The 20,221-nt window shown below is 46.8% G+C and overlaps 1 protein-coding gene across 4 annotated transcripts in view; it reads left to right on the forward strand.

The window, feature by feature from the left end:
- KLHDC4 (kelch domain containing 4) overlaps nt 1–20,221 on the forward strand; it is a 56,428-nt gene that overhangs the window by 13,481 nt on the left and 22,726 nt on the right. For 3 of the 4 annotated variants that reach the window (XM_026004956.2, XM_026004958.2, XM_026004959.2), the window contains one exon: nt 4,465–4,601. The exons of the other annotated variant lie outside the window; for it this stretch is intronic. In XM_026004956.2, coding sequence (XP_025860741.1) covers nt 4,465–4,601 — 137 coding nt within the window. The remainder of the gene's footprint in view (nt 1–4,464; nt 4,602–20,221) is intronic. 4 annotated transcript variants of the gene reach the window in all.

Consider the following 20,221-nt stretch of genomic DNA (forward strand, 5'->3'; position numbering starts at 1 on the left):
GTTAGATGTATGTTAGACGGTCTGATATTGTCCAAAAGGCAATAAATCCTTTTTTTTTCCTTGCAGTCTTTTTCTTTTTTGGCTTCATTTTGGGTAGTTTTTATTGCCTTTCACAGTGGATGTATTGTGAACTTGTGCATTTTTCATTTTACAGATCGTGTTTCTCACGCTAGAGGTTGTTTCATTTTTTTTTTTTAAGATTTTATTTACTTATTTATGAGAGACACAGAGAAAGAGGCAGAGACACAGGAAGAGTTGGAGAAGCAGGCTCCCCTGAGGAGCCTGATGCGGGACTTAATCCCAGACCCTGGGATCACGCTCTGAGCCAAAAGCAGACACTCAACCGCTGAGCCACCCAGGAGTCCCAAGTTGTTTGATTTTTGATAGCCATTCCCATGTCTATTTATTATGTTCACATTTTCCTTTAAATCTTTGGGCATATTTATAACTGTTCTCAAGTCCTCATATACTAATTCTCTCCTCTCATTTCTGGGTCTCTTTCTGCTCACTGACCTTTCTTCTTCTAATGGGTCATATTTTCCCCCTAGGAATGTATGATTAGATGCTGGTTAGATGCCAAATGGTGCTCCTGCCATTCAGCAGCACCTGGCTAGATTTGTGAATGCTGCCTGTTGATGGTCTGGATTTTTTTCTCATCTATCAATGAATGATGAGATTTGTCCTGGCAGGCATTTTAGTCACCTGCAGATCACCCTTGATTCTTTTGAGGCTTTCCCTCTGGATGGTTTAGCCCTATATGACCTCTCAGAGTTCTCCACCAAATGCCCTAGGTGTTCAGTAACACTTTTCAATCTGTCTAGTTGGTACTTGCTGGTCTCCAAGGCACTTGTAAGCTGGGGTTGTTGTTAGGCTTTCAGGTTTGCCCTGGCGGGTGTCAGCCCAGCCTCCTGTGGTCTTGCCCTGAAGTTGTGCAGCTCTGTGTTCAAAGGCTCTAGTGGGACCTCTGTGTGGATTTGCAGGGTGCTTTCTCTCTAGTACTCTGCCCTGCAAATTCCAGAATCCCTCAGCATCCCTGACCTCTGACCTTTGTCTTCTCAGCTCAGCAAGACCCCCCCCCCCCCCCCCCCCGCTCTGTTGGGCGCATTTCCCTGCATCAGGGTGCAGAAAGTGCCTCTAGAGTTGAAGGGCTTGTTCTTTTCATTTGCCACCTCTTGGGAGTATGGGCTCACACTTCCTGTTGTCTGATTGTAGCTGCTTCATGGATTCTGTCCAGTGTTCTCCTTGTCGATGGAGGGAGGGCTAGTGAGTTGCGGGTTATTCCCTCCTGGTCAGGAGTGCAGGGTTTATACCTGTCTTCTTACAGCTTTAGCCTTCTCAGGACTAGTATGGTAACTTTTTTGTTGGTGTTCAGTCTTTAAAGAGTAGGTTAGATGCAGTTCTGAGGTCACTGACTGTGGACCCACCTTCGTGAAGCCCCCACAGTTCTCTCCTCACTGGGCCTGCTGTTGCAATTAAGTGCAGGATGGTATGCTTTGCCTTACAGTCATCTTCTTGCCTGGAGTTTGACTTCATTTTTTAAGAATGACTGAAAAAACTGGAACGCCTACTTCTCATGGTCGGCTAAGTGTCTGACTCTTGGTTTTGGCTCTTGTCATGATCTCAGGGATGATGGGATCGAGCTCCACAATGGGCTCTGCTCAGCAGGCTGTCTGCTTAGGGTTTTTTTTCCCTCTACCGCATGCTCATGCACACTTTCTCAAATAGATCTTGGGGAAAAAAAAAGACTGAAAAACTGATTATGTAAGTAATAAATATTCATTATGAAAAAATGAAAAGAATTAAAAGGAAAGTAAGTCCATTGTCTTTTCCAGAACTACTAATTTGTATTTTTGCATCTCTGTCTAAACATGTAATCCCTATTTCTGCACAGTTGTATTTCATGTTAGTTGGATTACACACTGGTACATACACATGTACTATGTGTGCATGTATAACACTTAGCCTTCCATAATGTAGTATCTCAGAATGCCATTGTGTTGCATGGCATGAATGTACCACTTCACTGAACTCAGAAAATTGTTAGATATCAGCCTCAGCTAATCATCCCATCTGCTTTAATGATTTGAAACCATCAGTGTCTTCCCCATAGATGGACTGGTGTTATAGAGCGATGGGAGACTGGCTTGTCTCTGTAGGTAGTCATTTGTGCTGAGACGGTGCATATGAAACTGACTATAAATGGGAGTGGATGGGGCCCCTGCCACCCTAACTATGCCACCAGGACCCCTCAGTTTAGTCTAGTGCAGGAGTGGCATCGGTGACAGAGCCATAGTTCTGCAGCATTCATAGGCGCCAGGCAGGAGTAAGGACATGCATTGTGACAGGAGCTCTGGGGTACTCCGCGGGTACCCTGGGAAAGAGCCTCCTGTGACCCACTGCCCGACCCACTCAGTACACACTTTCTCGGGATTTTGTGAGGGCCCAATGGCCCTGACCTAGTTCCCCTACCCCAGCCACTCCACCTGCTTGCATGGCAACCACTTCTGATCTCCTGGGCAAGAGGGCCCTTCTGCTTTTCCTGTCTCCCACCCCTTTTGTGTAAAGTACATGCTTGTGTGGCTCCTTCATTGCTGGGTACCATAGCTGGTGATCCCAGGTAGACTGGCCTGGCATCTGCTCTGTGCTTGCTGTGATCTGGGTGAGCATCATAGCCTGGGTTTGCAGGGGGCTTGCAGAAATCATTTCTGTGAAGTCTGTCCCTTCAGACACATAGTTTACAGATAAGCTCACCTCACTGTAAAACCGTCAAATCACAAATGACCTTGAAATCATGCTGCCTACCAGGTGGTGTGTCATCGAACAATATATCCAGTGATCAGGACTCTTACTGGGCAGCCAGTGGGATGCGTGGCTCTGATGGGTTCAGGTGGTCGTGGGTGCTTCCCATGTAGCCTTCAGCAAAATTACAAGAGAGGCCAGTCTTTCCGAAATGAGGTGTGGGCACGGGATCTGAGTGTCTTCAGGGAAAAGGGGCGCAGGTTCTGGGCAGGGGTCTCCAGTTTCACTTTTACCACCTTTAGTCTACGCTTAAGCTTTTGTTTGGAGATGAGTTTACTCCACCAAAGTGTCCAACCCAAAGCTCCAAAGCCCTGGACCAGACTGTCTAGAAATTGCCTTTAAAATCCTCCAAATTGGGATCTCTGGATGGCTCAGCGGTTTAGCACCCGCCTTCGGCCCAGGGCGTGATCCTGGAGTCCCGGGATCGAGTCCCACGTCAGGCTTCCTGCATGGAGCCTGCTTCTCCCTCTTCCTATGTCTCTGCCTCTCTCTGTGTGTGTGTCTCTCGTGAATAAATAAATAAAATCTTTTAAAAAACAAAATTCTCCAAATCGATGTTTCTTGTATTTGCATCTGTATGGGTCGTTTTATACGGAGTAGCAGGCACTCTTATTTTGTCTATCTAAAATATATTCCCGTACACGAGATTTTCCCTTTTCTATGAAGGCCTTTTTAATCATATGCTTTGACTTTCTTCCCTCTTGTGGGGGACCTAGCACAGTGATTCCCAGTCTAGCATCTGGAGCATTGTCCTTACCCCCTGGAGACCATTTCCAGTGGTTGAAGGAGAACTCCACTGCATGGTCACTGTAGGCACCCCAGGTGGCCTGACCAAAGTTGTGTGTTTCATGCTTGTATTTCTGGGGTTCTGGGTACTCTTGCTTCATTCTCATTGAGGTGGTAACCTAGGGCATGTGAAGTGAAGTGAGCCTGAGTTCCCCTCCTCACTTGCCTCCATCCTCAGCTGGGTGCATTGGCGTATGAGATGTGCCTGGGGACCATTGTTCTCTAAAAGCTTTGATGCTCTGCTGAGCCTAGTCATACTTTGAAATATGCCCATGTCAGTCTTAAAAGCCTGATGTTGCATGTGCCTGGTCAGCCTGGCCCCTGTGCTGCTCTGTTCTGTCCTGTCCCCATGGATGTGGGACTGCCAGAGACTCCAGGGTATGTGGCCCCAAGGGTGCTGTTTTCACTGCTTTTGCTTGCCTTTGCTGTTGTGCTTAAATCTTTTAAAGATAATGTTATATAAGCATTGCATATTACACGCACGTTTTATTTGTTAGTGAGGTTTTAGGTGTGCTGTGCCAAACAACTAGGGAAGGGATTAATGCAAGCAGGCAAACAGCTGTATTATAAATATTTAATAAAAAGAAAGTACTTTGTCAGTTTGTGTTAGATCTAATGTGAGCTTTTGATACCACTGTGTCCATTTTAACAGGATCTGGGTTGTCTAAATCTATTTTGCAACTTAGGAATACCTGGATGTGTAGTAGGTGTTTGATTTGTAGGATTTTTGAGGAATCTTCTCCTCAGACACAGGGGTAGGTGATCACTGAGTGTGAGCGCCGGCTGCAGCCACCATGGGAGGTGGTCTGGTGGATCTTGTGGGTGTGGAGCTGGCTGAGAGGTGCATGGTTGCTCTGACCTGTCCCTTTCTTCTCACAGGCTGTGGTGGTGCCTCAGGGTGGAGGACAGCTGTGGGTCTTTGGAGGAGAGTTTGCTTCTCCTGATGGAGAGCAATTCTACCATTACAAGGATCTCTGGGTGCTGCATTTGGCCACCAAGACCTGGGAGCAAGTAAGGTAAGGTGCTAGGTAGTGAGACTCACCTCGGTGCTTGGCTTCTGTCCTGTGGCAGCATTCTGCATGCACAGTGATGCAGTCCTAGCTGTTTGAATTTCAGGGCCCCATGGAGCACAAATGCAGGGCCTTGAGTGACCATTCTTGCTGGTCACTGAAGTCAGGGAAGAGCTCAACTTTTTCTCTAGACCCTTCAAGGAGAAGCCAGCCTGGCGATAGCTACCTGACCACCTGACTTTGTCGAAGGCATTGCCTGGCTTGCTGGGAGCAGCTCAGTATCCCTGCCTGTTTTCCCATCCAACCTCATCACCTGCATGGAGCATCTGGAGTGCAGTTCTCCTCCCGGGCCTCTGTGTATCCCCTGGGCGGTGGCTCTGGGTTTCAACTTGCTGGCAATGGACCCTTGGTATTTACCAACAGGGAGTGCTCTTGCTAGGTCTAATTGACATAGAAAACAGGGCTGGTAAGAGGGAGGTGGGGTGGGGAAAGCTTTTATGTTTCTCTTCAGTAAACCAGGCTCAGCCATTGTTGGTACTTGATTTCTGACTGTCGATAACATTGATAAAGTGTGTGTCACATCCATACTGTACATTCACCGCCAGTCAGAGCTGCATGTCATAAGAATGACCGTTGAATGACAGGTAGAAAGTAGTGTTAGTTAGCTTTATTCTTCAGGGGTCACACGCCCTGTGGCAGGGGCTGTGCACACCATGATCCCTGTGTACTGTCTCTGCTGTCAAAGCAGCAGACCAGAGCTTCATCATCTGGAGCAAGGGCTGGATTGGAGAGTTCAGTCATGGTGCAGAACCCTTCTTGGGTCCTAGGACTTCCATCAGAAGAGACGTCACACCCTGGAGGCTTGTTTGATGATGAGCCTTTTAGGAGACGACTGATGCCAAGCTGTCGAGGCCAGATCCGATCAGCTCTGGGCCTGGGGTGTTTGCACCTTCGAGTCTGCGTGTGTGTGGACGGTGTCTGTAGCCCCCAGGCTCAGCGAGGCCACTGGAGGAAGACTTGACAAGTGTCTTACTGAAGTGGCAACCAGGGAGCCTTAGTGTGCGCTTCAGAGTACTGACTTTATTTCCCTTTCTCTTACTTGCCTTGGTAGGCACAGCAATCCAATTATTTTCATGTTAAAAATTGATTTTGTTATGCACACATTAAAACTTGGTCATTCATCCTCAATTTAAAAAGTATTTTGGCCCAGAGCACGCCAGCTTTGTTCCTATTGGTTTGCTTTAGTTTTCATAAAAACCCAATTGTTATTTGCTGCTTGCCCATTTTTGGGGAAGTGATTCAACATATTTTTATGTCAGTTTTTATGTCATTTCTGTCAATTTGAGTAGCTTTTTGTCCATAATTCACAGATGGGTGAGAGACCGTGCGTGGCTCCATGAGAGAGTACTGCCCTCTGACAATGGCTCAGTGGGGCCTGGTGCTCATGGCAGCTACAGGAATGTCCTGAGCTGCTTTGCGGTACGCACATTTTCTCATGGCCTTCAGACCGTCCTGATACTGTAGCATGTAACACAGAAGCAGGGGTTACTGGGAACACATGGCCACTCGAGGATGTGTCCTTTGAGAGGCTTGCTGTGGCTACTGTCTCCCAGCCAGCCAGGGCTGCCACCCTCACCTCGGTGTGACCTGGGGCGGTTGGCTTCGCCACGCATGCATGGCGTCCACACCTCCCATTCTGTATTGGAAATGGTCCCTTGACACTTGAATGCTTCTTATAATTATGACTCGAGAGTTTTTGGAAAAAGTTTGTTAAAAGCTACCAGGAAACTGCACAGTGAGTCCCCTTGGTGTTCTTGAGCCTCTGCATTAGTCTGGACAGTGTGGCAGGGCTGGAAAAGAAGCAGGTGCTTTGCTTTTCTTTGTATCTGAGTTGTTTTTCCAGCCTGCCTTCTGGGTGAGGACTCCGGTTCTGGTGGGTGAGCTGGACAGAGCCTGGTAGAGCCCAGCAGAGCTGCACTGTAAGCTGTCCATGGGGCCACGTGGGAGTGTCCACCCAACTAGAATGTGCAACCTGGGCGTCGGGAGATGGAGGGTTCTGTCCCTGGCTCTGCCTCTGATTTTGTTGGCCAGGAGATTATAGATGACCAGGTGTGTCTTGCTGCTTCACTTGTTATTAGGAGGCGTCTTCTGTCTCCAGCTTGCTGATGGGAAGCAGAAAGTTGTAAGTGGTGTTCAGGAGACCTTATCTGATGACAGATATCCACTTCCGTGTCTCTGTGGTCTCCTACCCTCTGTCAGCCTTAGGCACTGAGCTCCAGCTGCCCTCAAATGCTTAGTGCCCTGACCGTTCCCAGGCTGCAGCTTTCCGCCTGCCCCACCTGCCTCGGAGGTGGTCCTGAGACCACGGAGGGAACTGCCGCCCCCTCTCACACTGTTCCAGCTTCCCAAGGCCTCTAGGCAGGGCAAAATGGGTAGATGTGCAAAGAGGTTTCTCTCTGCCCCAGAAGCCACGAGTGCTGACACATGTGACCTCATGACATGGCTCCACAAGGAAAGTGGAGAACAGACTGGCGGGAAAAAGGAAACATGAGTGCATGTTCACATGGAGACTGTAGAGGAGTGAGCAGCACACGGCTTGGTGGAGACCATGCGGGGGCCGTAGCAGACCAGCTGCAGAATAAGGTGGCACCATTTGGGGCAGTGAGGGGGGAGAACAGGACATCCCCTGGCCGGGATGTCCATAGCATCCATCATTCCAGCAGAATTTTACATGTGCCTACACCTCAGCCCCCAGTGTGCTTTTAGGAACATGCCCTAAAGAAACATACTCTCTCATTTCATTCAAAGATATATACCCAAAAACAATGAAGCAGAATAGTACATGCCTGAAGAAAGAGCCCAGGGTGTGTACATGCGTGTGTGCTTGCTGAGTGGGCCAGAGACCCCGGCTGTGCATGGGGAGGGGCCTGCATTGTTCCTGGGTGTTCTGCTTCACTCCCCTTTGCCTGCACCTGTTGTAGATCACTCCATTTTCATCCCTGCAACCTTAGGGTGTATTCCGAGAGCTGGAGGGTTTTCCTCATTGAATTCATTTTTTTTTAAAGATTTTATTTATTTATTCATTATTTATAGAGACAGAGAGAGAGGCAGAGACACAGGCAGAGGGGGAAGCAGGCTCCATGCAGAGAGCCTGACGCGGGACTCGATCCAGGGTCTCCAGGATCACGCCCTGGGCTGCAGGCGGCGCTAAACCGCTGCGCCACCGGAGCTGGCCCCCCTCATTGACTTAAAACGTTTCTTTGCTGTGTATTTTTTTCATGAGTTCCAGAATCAGGTTTTCAGTTGTATTTTTTAGAATTCAAATGAGATTTTGATGGAGTTGCTTTTATTTATAGATGGCACTTTGGGAGAGTTGACATCTTTCTGATCCTATCTTCCAGATCAGGAACATTGTACTTTTCTCCAGTTAGGTTTATCTCTGACTCTTCAGTAAAATTTGCAGCCTCCTAGAAGGAGAATTGCAGAGTCAAAGGGCACACGTGTTTCCGCCCCTCCCACCTCGTGTCTGTTCCCCCAGAGACTCCACCTGGCATTCCCTCCTTGCTGTGAGGGGGTCTGTCCCCGCCACTGTGCCGGTGCTCAGTGTTCTCCTTTGCTGGGCATACACCTCCCTTCTCGGTGTAGCAGCTCCTAGACAGTGGGGTGAGACCCTGTGGAATTAGTAGTTTCCTGTCCTTACTTGCACTTTGGAAGGGTTCCCTAGAGAATGGTTCTGGTGTCCCAGCAGGAGTTGGTGTGGTAGTGGCTGGGAGACCTGTCAGCCTGGGGCCACCGCCTACCACTGAGATAGCATCTCTGTTCATTCTTGGGACTTTTTGCACCGAGTAGCACCAAGGGAGCTTTATATACACACCTCCCTGGCCGCCTCACCCCAGTATGTTAAGTCTGGTTCAGAGCAGGTTTAAAAATCTGTATTTTATTTAAGCCCTTCCCACCCCACTCAGTGTTCCTGGCTGCAGGCCACAGTTACTAATCCTTTGGCTTTGGTGACTAGTGGGTCTTGTGCTTATTTTGAGCCTTGTTCACTGACATGACAGTGGAAAATGCCTGCTGCCCTTTCAGAAGGAAAAAAAACTCATGTAAAATGCCTTAGATCCTAAACCAGGAATACAGCGCAGCTGTGTTCTGTAATGTTGCAGACTGAAAGCATCTCCTCCCCTCTCCCCCCCCCCCAACCCCACACCTGTTTGCACTGCCTCCCAGCAAGGCTGTGTATACCTGCTTGCCTCAGTCTCTGTAACCGGGAATGTGGGGGCAGACTCACAAGGAAGGCCTGCCTGCTGAGTTCAGGGTAGGCCACAGCGCTGCTCCTCAGAATGAGACTGGGTTTGAGCCCTGGCGTGGTAGCTGCTGTGCACAGTGGACGGCTGCTGGCACTGTGGCCTCCATGATCTTGTCTTCTCGTCTCAAAGTAGAGAGATTTCATTCAGAGTGCAGACTGGGTTTACTGTGTCTGGGAAGGTTGCTGAGTCCAGGAGAACCCACATCCTTTGGAAGATATAGGCAGAACCCTCAATGAACTTGAATGCTTTTTGGCCCGGCACACTGAATTTGATTCTCCGTAAATGTCTCTCGCTCCCATGAGGGCTAGTTTTACAGCTGAGGAGACCCCAAGAGAGAGGTCAGGGCCAGTATCCGTAGTATTCGATTGGCATCTGGAATATATTTAGTCACTTGGCTTTCAAACAGGTTTTTCTTGTGGGAGGGCAGGATGGATTCCCTCTGGGTCGCTGGTGACTTCTGATTTATCTGATACAGCAGGTATGTCCTGCCCATCCTTGCATGTTGGGCTGGTCTGAAGAAACTGCATTTTGGGGAAATGATTTCAGGTCACCAGCAGGTAGAGGCAGGGCCTGTGTTGGGTATTCAGGGAAGAGCTGCTACTCTGAGGTCTGAAGTCAGGTCACTGAAAGGGGCACTTGATGGACCATTGCCAACATGTTCCCTTGTTTCACGGCCGTGTGGATGTGACAAGGACCAGGTGCAGCCTCCGGGCCTTGCCTAGCTCCCGGGCCTGCTAGAAGCACCTCTAGGGCCACCATCTACTTGATGGATGGCCTCACCACGTGTTGCTGACAGCTCCAAAGGGACCAAATGCCAGTTTGGTTTTTGTGAAAATGCTTTTTTAAAAAGTAGACTCTGATGAATTTTCATCGTCCTCTGCAGCTTGATGAGTTTTACAAAAGCAAACGCCTGTGTGCTCAGATCCAGAAAAGAGCGTATCACTATGCTTCAAGCCCCTGTGAGTCCCCTTGCAGTCACCCCCTCTCACCTACCCCAAGTGCAGGTTAGCTTGATATTGAACTCCTTTAAACGGACTCTTGCTTCTCCCAGCTATTTTCACTGAGCATTGTTTTCATGAGATTTGTTTCTGTTGCCTCTGATAATAGTTTGCTCATTTTGGGGCTACATGATATTCTCTTAGGGAAATAGGACACTGTATCTGGTGGCTTGCAGATGTTGAAAAGTCACCAGTTTCAGGTTATTGCAAGGGGGTGGTACTGTCAACATTCCTGGATGCATTTTATGTTAGCATATGTGTGCATTTCTGTTGAATGTATGTCAAAGTAGAATAAGGCCACAGGGTCAAGAGGTTTGTGCATGTTCAGCTCTGGCATAGCTGGCAAACAGTTTTGCACATTGGTGATGCTGATGCACTCAGCCACCAGCCCTGTGGGGCTGTGCTCCATCTCTGGCAGTGCTTCTTGTAGCACATTTAACACCAGGTGGACACCAGTGGTCTTGTCTCATCTTCACTTACTTGCATTCTCATTTCTAGCAACAGATGTTGACATAATATCAATTTAAAATAAGAGGAAATATTGTAGGGTTGCTGACATTAAGAAGGCTAAAGCTTGGGTGTCCACGTTGGTTGGCTATCTCACGGTGGGTGTGTATGAGCAGCTTTAACAAATATTTTGAGATTGCCTTCAGTCTCTGTCTTCACTGGGGGATGCCTGCACAACTGCCCCGCTCGTGGACAGAGTTGTCTTCCTCTTCTCATAAGGTTGAGGATCCCATCTTGGGACCCCACCCTTAGGACCTCATCCAGCCCTCATCACTTTCCAGAGGTCACACCACTAAATCATCGCATCAGGGGTTAGGGTTCAACATAGGAATTGGGGGATGTAGTCGACACAAACGTTCAGCCCATGACAGGTAGCATGTGGTGTTTGCAAAGATCTGTCCTTGGACAAAGATCAGTGTACCCATGAGGGTCTAATCAGGTAAGCATGAGGGAACTGGGTCACACCTGTAGAGGACAAGCCAAACCAGTGGGGATAGCAGGCGAGATATTTGGAGACAGCAAGAGGCCACAGCACACTGCCAGGGTGTGACACAGAGGAGGTTGTGGAGCTGGAGGGTGCTGTGGGGGACACCGTGAGGGCAGAGGCACGCTCTGGCGCCTCCCCTTCTTTCCCGTACCCCATTTCCCACTGGCACTGCCTGCGCCAAGGGGACTTCTCTGTGACAGTGAGCAGATCAGGGGCCCATGGGAGGAGAATGGCCCTCAGGCTCTCTCATCCCTTGCTCCACCGTGGTGGGCCCACTCCACCAGTTCGGGTGGCCTGTTGGTTCAGGTTGATCTGCCATACTCAAGAGCCAGCATTCCTGGAGGTCAATCTTGCCTTCATCTGGTCCATGTGGAAGAGATGCAACTAGACAAGGGAACAGAGAGGTCAGCACCCTTTTTCCATTTATTTCTGAACCTGGGCCACCCCAGATTTTACCTGTGACTCAAAGATCCAGACAGAGGGAACCCTGGGTGGCGCAGCGGTTTGGCGCCTGCCTTTGGCCCAGGGCACGATCCTGGAGACCCGGGATCGAATCCCACGTTGGGCTCCTGGTGCATGGAGCCTGCTTCTCCCTCTGCCTATGTCTCTCCTTCTCTCCCTCTCTCTCTCTCTGTGACTATCATAAATAAATAAAAAAAAAAATTAAAAAAAAAAACAAAAAAAAACAAACAAAGATCCAGACAGAGGGAGGCCAGGCTATTTCAGAGATCACATTTTCAGATGTTCGCATGCCAGGAAATCACGCTTTTCACAGAATTTTGCCACCATCACTGCCGACACATTGAGCATTTCCATCATCCCAGGAGACACTCCATTGCCATTACCACTCCCTACTTCCCTGCTTCCTCCTGGTCGTCTCTAATCTGCTTTCTGTCTGAGGATCCCCTGCTTCCAGGTATTTCATACAAGCACAGTCCTGCAGCATTTGTTCTTTTGTGGCTGACTTTCACTTCACATAATTTTTTAAGGTCCAGTCTATATCAGTATTTAGTGCTTTTTTATGGCCAAATAATATCCCATCATATGGATGGGCCACATTTTGTTTATCTATTCATTCCTTGATGGACGTTTGGGCTGTTTGCACTGTTCCATCTTGCAAGAAATGCTGCCAAGAACTTTTGTGTACAACTAATACATTTTTATGTGCATTAGAGCACTTAGTAGATGAGCAATAACAAATGGTTGAATGAAAAAATACACAGAAGTGTGTGTGTGTGTGTGAACAGTTTTGTTTTGAGAAAGGAATGAACATTTGTTCCTCAGTGAAACCCGTATATAAATGCTGCATCTGAGAAAAATGGGCACCCTAGGAAAGAACCATCGCACAGGGAGTCAGAATTCTTGACTGATTGGTTGTGAGGACCATGCCTTGTAATTTTAAAGTGTATGGATTTTGGGACCTGAAATGCACATAGAAGTGGACACACGTGTTCCTTAGTCTCTGGGTTCTGCAGTGAGCCAGTGGATGTGTGGTCTGAGTGTTCTTGGGCTTCCCTTACAGCTGTGTGTGGAGCCCAGCCCCTGGGGAAGTAGGAGCAGGAGTGGGTGTAGACCCTTGCTCCTTCCCTGCTGACTAACCATCACTCTCGATGTGATTGGGTGAGCAGGGGGCTCCAGCACACAGAGGGTGTGAGACATCAAAACCATCGTTAGGGTAAGTGGTCAGGTTTAGTGATGCATAGATTTCTTTAGTGTTCAGTCCTGTGACTTCATTTGGGGTGGTTTAGTGTCTTAATCAGTGGTTTCACATGAGTTCCAGGGCAGACTGTCTCCTTTTAGTTCTGACTCTGCCATTGACCAGCCTAGTGTGTTTCTTGACTTCTAGGTCTTGATGTTCTCATCTGTAAAATGGGATTACAGATAGTATCTGCCCATCTGGTCGTTGTTAGGAATGAAAGCCCATAAAAGGAGCATGCCTAGCATAAGATAAATATGCCACAAATAGTAGTTTTATCAGTAATAGTAATCGTTAAAATAAAAACAAGGATATGGTCTGTTAGGCTGCCTGGGTTCTAGAGACTGCTACAGATTATTCTGTACAATGTGATTGAGTATATTACACTTACTAAGCCCAGAATTTGTTGATCTTTGGAAAAGTGGGACCAAATTCCAAAGGTACATTGTTTGAAATGAAAAGGGAGATGCTTTTGTACAGGTTTCCTGCTCAGGCCATGTTGTAACCATTCTTGGAGGAGGGACCTTTCCTGTTCTGAGGATGAGCTGCTAGACTCAGTTCCCTGTTGGCTCTACCTGTGTGACCTTGAGTCTCAGGGATTATGAGAGAAGTGGGTCCTTTGCTCACCAGATGTCTTGGGCCTGCCTGGTATCATAGGGTACTATAGTGTAAGGTGTAAACTTTAAAATAATTTAGGGAATCATTTGTGTACCAAGTGCTTACCACTGTTTGTGCCCTAAGCCATGGACTTAGTTGGTGTTTGTATGTTTCCTGTTAAATGTCAGTGCTGTGGCCAGTAGAGGGGTCCAGGTGATACTGAGTGACAGCTAGCCCTGTTGGAATGCCAGTCTGCACATGGCTCAGATGCACTTAAAAGCACTCACTCCCACAACATTACACATGTATTTTTGTGCCACATATAGATCTGGCTGAGTAGGACTTGTTAATTTTCTAAGACTCCATATTTAGGAGTGACGGCAATTGAAAAGTGCCTGTTGGAGATTCAGATATAAACAGGCTTTTTGGGTTGGCTTTGTTTTTCTAAAGGAGTATATAGGGTCTTTTTATAGAAAAATTTCCCTTTTTGGTTACAAAACAGTGATACTTGGCTGCTGCCAGAAAAAGGGAATTGAGCCTTTTGTCCCTGGCTCACTAGAGGACCAAGCACCCCTGGGATTCTTGGACAGGAAGCCGAGCAGCAGTCCTGAACCTGCAGCATCCTGGCTGCTGGTGTCCCTCAGCCATGACAGTGGGCCTTTAGGTTGATATAGCATTTGAACTCTCGTGTAACTTTTTTTGGAGTAGGATTGGAATCACCATACCAGTTTAGTTATTGAATGAAAACTTGTTCCCCAGGTTGTACTTTTAAAGTATTAGATCAGAATATTTCTCAAAAGGGGGTTTACTTGTTGCCACCATGCATAGTGGTTTTCTTTTTGTTCAGCCTGTGTCATGTGCAGCTATGCAGTGTGGCCCATCTCCTCAGCAGCTGGCACAGAGGGGACAGTGGGGACTGTGGAGCGTGGCCAACTCTGAGAGCACTCCTGGCTCTCAGAGCACTCCTGACTTCAGCTGAGGCTGGCAGTTGAAGTCAGCACCCAGCAACTGCATGAATCTGCCAGTGGTGGTATCATGGTGGACCCAGACCCTCCTTCTGAGCCTTGTTCCTTTGGTATTTTTATCATGAATTTAGACTTAAAAATATGCTTACTAAATTTGTGGGTGATACAAAGCTAGAATGGAGAGCAAATAAATTGGTTGACAAATTCAGCATCCAAAATTACCAAATCCAACAGGATGGAATTGAGGTGGGAGGAGTGTCCCTTGTAGGTTGCATGTAAATACAGGAATAAGAGAGCTGACTATAAAAAGCTGCCCTTGCTAGTAGAAGAGGAGAGTTTTAGTAATTTGTAATCCTGGGTGGCACCAGACATGGTGAGGCTATCCGAAGGCTAATGCTTAAAGTTTGGATGGACAGGATATGGCATCGAAGAACAGGCATCGATTACTTTTGATTAATTTTCTACTGATGAGTCTGGGGGTCATTTTGAGTGACACAATCAGTAGGACATTAATAAACTGAGGGCATTATGGGAGAGAGACCAGGTGATCAAGTATCTGGGGAAAGGTGAGAAGAATGGAATTGGTTCTAGATTGTAATAGGGAAAACCCTGGGGGTCCTCACAGGATGAGTGTTACGAGCTATTTATCTGGAATTTGCCAAGGACGAGACATTGGGCCGTTCAAACTTTTCATTTCGAGATTCTGTGTGTTGATAGTTTTCTTTTTTAAGATTGATTGATTGATTACTTATTTATTTTAGAGAGAGCATGTGAGCACAAGCAGGAGGGGCAGAGGGAGAGGGAGAGAGAATCTCAAGCAGACTCCATGCTGAATGTGGAGTCTGACATGGGCCTCGATCTCACGACTCTGAGATCATGACCTGAGCTGAAATCCACTGCACCACACAAGTAACCGTGTTGATTTACTTTTTCAGCATCTGGTTTTGGGGAAGCTCTGTATAATGCACAAAAATAAATTAGGAAGGATGCATTGTGTAAATAAGTGCTGGACTGCGTGGTTCAGGTTGTAGCCATCCTTTTGCAGCCTGGAGTTGTTGAGGTCTTTGTGGGAGGTGCACTTGATGACTGAATTCTGTAGGTGGGAAAGCTAGGCCTTGAGAGTCACCAAGGCAGCATGCAGGAAGCAGAGACATCTAGAGTTTGGCTCTCATGTAGGAGTTGGGGCTTGTAATCTTTAAGAATCTAGGAAGTGTGCCCAGATATGTCAGCTCTTTTAAAACCAGGTTTTCTTGTTATTGTGTTTTAAGAGTTATTTGTAGATTTTAGTTCTTTTTCAGGTGTGCCTTTGCAAATATTTTCTCTTGTGGCTTTTGATTCTTTTATTATTATCTTCTGCAGAGCAGAAGTTTTAAATTTTAATAAAGTTCAGCTTATCAGTTGTTTTACATTTAGGTCTGTGATCATTTTTGTGAAGGATGTGAGGTCTGTGTAGATTCATTTTTTGATATGTAAATGTCCAGTTCTAGCACCGTTTGTTGTAGAGATTATCTTTGCTCCTTTGCTAAAGACCAGCTGACTGGGAGGAGGGGCAAGATGGCGAAAGAGTAGGGTCCCCAAATCACCTGTCCCCACCAAATTACCTAGATAACCTTCAAATCATCCTGAAAATCTACGAATTTGGCCTGAGATTTAAAGAGAGAACAGCTGGAATGCTATAGTGAGAAGAGTTCGCGCTTCTATCAAGGTAGGAAGATGGGGGGGGGGGGGGATTAAACAAAAGACATCCAAGGGGGAGGGGCCCCATGAGGAGCCGGGCTAAGGCCGGGGCGAGCGCCCCCAGGACAGGAAAACTCCATCCCAGAGAAGCAGGAGCTTCACCAATCTTCCCGGGCGGAAAGGCATTCGCAGGGAGTTAGAGCAGGACCCCAGGAATGGCGGGGATGCCCTCAGGCTCCCTGGGACACTAACAGAGTAACTGCGCACCGAGGAGAGTGTGCCGAGCTCCCTAAAGGGCTGCAGCGCGCACACGGCTGGACCTGGGAGCAGCTCTGAGGGGCTCGGGCGGCGGCTCCACGGAACGGGCTGCGTGCCCTGGGAGCAGCTTGGAGGGGCTCAGGCGGAGGCTCCGTGGAGGGGGGCTGCGCAGCCGGGAGCGCGAATCCAACAGTGCAGGCCTGGGAGCACTGGGCGCCGGGACACAGCCCAGGATCCGGACTCCCCCCGGGACAGGCAGAGGCCGGGAGGGCACAGGACCGCAAGGACGCTCCTTCCCCAAGCTGAGCCGATCAGCAGCCCTGCCCCGGAGCATCCAGGCCTCTGCAGGCTGAGAGCTCCGTAGTTACTGTGGGAGCTGAATCCAGGGCTCCAGAGCTGGCTGCCGCCACTGCGGTTGTTCCTCGTGGGGCCTCACGGGTAAACAACCCCCACTGAGCCCTGCACCAGGCAGGGAGCAGAGCAGCTCCCCCAAGTGCTAACACCTGAAAATCAGCACAACAGGCCCCTCCCCCAGAAGACCAACTAGACAGACAAGTTCCAGGGGAAGTCAAGGGACTTAAAGTATACAGAATCAGAAGATACTCCCCCCTGTTTTGTTTGTTTTGCTTTTTGATTTCTGTTTGCTTGTTTGTTTTGCTTTTTGATTTCTGTTTGCTTCCCCCGCCCTTTTTTCCTTTCTTTTTCTTTCTCTTTTTCTTCTTTTTTTCTTCCTTTTTTTTTCTTTTTCTCTTTTCTTTCCTTCTTTCTCTCCTCTCTTTTTCTCCTTTTCCCAATACAACTTGTTTTTGGCCACTCTGCACTGAGCAAAGTGACTAGAAGGAAAACCTCACCTCAAAAGAAAGAATCAGAAACAGTCCTCTCTCCCACAGAGTTACAAAATCTGGATTACAATTCAATGTCAGAAAGCCAATTCAGAAGCACTATTATAAAGCTACTGGTGGCTCTAGAAAAAAGCATAAAGGACTCAAGAGACTTCATGACTGCAGAATTTAGATCTAATCAGGCAGAAGTTAAAAATCAATTGAATAAGATGCAATCCAAACTAGGAGTCCTAACGACGAGGGTTAACAAAGTGGAAGAACGAGTGAGTGACATAGAAGTTGATGGCAAAGAGGGAAACTGAGGAAAAAAGAGACAATTAAAAGACCATGAAGATAGATTACGGGAAATAAACGATAGCCTGAGGAAGAAAAACCTACGTTTAATTGCGGTTCCCGAGGGCGCCGAAAGGGCCAGAGGGCCAGAATATGTTTTTGAACAAATCATAGCTGAAAACTTTCCTAATCTGGGAAGGGAAACAGGCATTCAGATCCAGGAAATAGAGAGATCCCCCCCTAAAATCAATAAAAATCGTTCAACACCTCGACATTTAATAGTTAAGCTTGCAAATTCCAAAGATAAAGAGAAGATCCTTAAAGCAGCAAGAGACAAGAAATCCCTGACTTTTATGGGGAGGAGTATTAGGGTAACAGCAGACCTCTCCACAGAGACCTGGCAGGCCAGAAAGGGCTGGCAGGATATATTCAGGGTCCTAAATGAGAAGAACATGCAACCAAGAATACTTTATCCAGCAAGGCTCTCATTCAGAATGGAAGGAGAGATAAAGAGCTTCCAAGACAGGCAGGAACTGAAGGAATATGTGACCTCCAAACCAGCTCTACAAGAAATTTTAAGGGGGACTCTTAAAATTCCCCTTTAAGAAGAAGTCCAGTGGAACAATCCACAAAAACAAGGACTGAATAGATATCATGATGACACTAAACTCATACCTTCAATAGTACCTCTGAACATGAATGGGCTTAATGACCCCATCAAAAGGTGCAGGATTTCAGACTGGATAAAAAAGCAGGACCCATCTATTTGCTGTCTACAAGAGACTAATTTTAGACAGAAGGACACCTACAGCCTGAAAATAAAAGGTTGGAGAACCATTTACCATTCAAATGGTCCTCAAAAGAAAGCAAAGGTAGCCATCCTTAGATAAACTAAAATTTACCCCAAAGACTGTAGTGAGAGATGAAGAGGGACACTATATCATACTTAAAGGATCTATCCAACAAGAGGACTTAACAGTCCTCAATATATATGCCCCGAATGTGGGAGCTGCCAAATATATCCATCAATTAATAACCAAAGTGAAGAAATACTTAGATAATAATACACTTATACTTGGTGACTTCAATCTAGCGCTTTCTATACTCAATAGGTCTTCTAAACACATCTCCAAAGAAACGAGAGCTTTAAATGATACACTGGACCAGATGGATTTCACAGATATCTACAGAACTTTACATCCAAACTCAACTGAATACACATTCTTCTCAAGTGCACGTGGAACTTTCTCCAGAATAGACCACATACTGGGTCACAAATCGGGTCTGAACTGATACCAAAAGATTGGGGTCGTCCCCTGCATATTCTCAGACCGTAATGCCTTAAAATTAGAACTAAATCACAACAAGAAGTTTGGAAGGACTTCAAACATGTGGAGGTTAAGGACCATCCTGCTAAAAGATGAAAGGGGCAACCAGGAAATTAAGGAAGAATTAAAAAGATTCAGGGAAACTAATGAGAATGAAGATACAACCATTCAAAATCTTTGGGATGCAGCAAAAGCAGTCCTAAGGGGGAAATACATGCTTGCAATACAAGCATCCATTCAAAAACTGGAAAGAATTCAAATACAAAAGCTAACCTTACACATAAAGGAGCTAGAGAAAAAACAGCAAATAGATCCTACACCCAGCAGAAGAAGAGAGTTAATAAAGATTCGAGCAGAACTCCAAGAAATCGAGACCAGAAGAACTGTGGAACAGATCAACAAAATCAGGAGCTGGTTCTTTGAAAGAATTAATAAGATAGATAAACCATTAGCCAGCCTTATTAAAAAGAAGAGAGGGAAGACTCAAATTAATAAAATCATAAATGAGAAAGGAGAGATCACTACCAACACCAAGGAAATACAAACGATTTTAAAAACATATTATGAACAGCTATACGCCAATAAATTAGGCAATCTAGAAGAAATGGACGCATTCCTGGAAAGCCACAAACTACCAAAACTGGAACAGGAAGAAAAAGAAAACCTGAACAGGCCAATAACCAGGGAGGAAATTGAAGCAGTCATCAAAAACCTCCCAAGACACAAAAGTCCAGGGCCAGATGGCTTCCCAGGGGAATTCTGTCAAATGTTTAAAGAAGACCATACCTATTCTACTAAAGCTGTTTGGAAAGATAGAAAGAGTTGGAGTACTTCCAAATTCGTTCTATGAGGCCAGCATCACCTTAATTCCAAAACCAGACAAAGACCCCACCAAAAAGGAGAATTACAGACCAATATCCCTGATGAACATGGATGCAAAAATTCTCAACAAGATACTAGCCAATAGGATCCAACAGTACATTAAGAAAATTATTCACCATGACCAAGTAGGATTTATCCCCGGGACACAAGGCTGGTTCAACACTCGTAAAACAATCAATGTGATTCATCATATCAGCAAGAGAAAAACCAAGAACCATATGATCCTCTCATTAGATGCAGAGAAAGCATTTGACAAAATACAGCATCCATTCCTGATCAAAACTCTTCAGAGTGGGGATCCCTGGGTGGCGCAGCGGTTTAGCGCCTGCCTTTGGCCCAGGGCATGATCCTGGAGTCCCGGGATCGAGTCCCACGTCGGGCTCCCGGTGCATGGAGCCTGCTTCTCCCTCTGCCTGTGTCTCTGCCTCTCTCTCTCTGTCTCTCTATCATAAATAAATGTAAAAAAAAAAAAAAAAAACTCTTCAGAGTATAGGGATAGAGGGAACATTCCTCAACATCTTAAAAGCCATCTACAAAAAGCCCACAGCAAATATCATTCTCAATGGGGAAGCACTGGGAGCCTTTCCCCTAAGATCAGGAACAAGACAGGGATGTCCACTCTCACCACTGCTATTCAACATAGTACTGGAAGTCCGAGCCTCAGCAATCAGATAACAAAAAGACATTAAAGGCATTCAAATTGGCAAAGAAAAGTCAAACTCTCCCTCTTCGCCGATGACATGATACTCTACATAGAAAACCCAAAAGCCTCCACCCCAAGATTGCTCGAACTCATACAGCAGTTTGGTAGC

The sequence above is a fragment of the Vulpes vulpes genome, chromosome 12 (genome assembly GCF_048418805.1).
Source record: "Vulpes vulpes isolate BD-2025 chromosome 12, VulVul3, whole genome shotgun sequence".
Classification (NCBI taxonomy): domain Eukaryota; kingdom Metazoa; phylum Chordata; class Mammalia; order Carnivora; family Canidae; genus Vulpes; species Vulpes vulpes.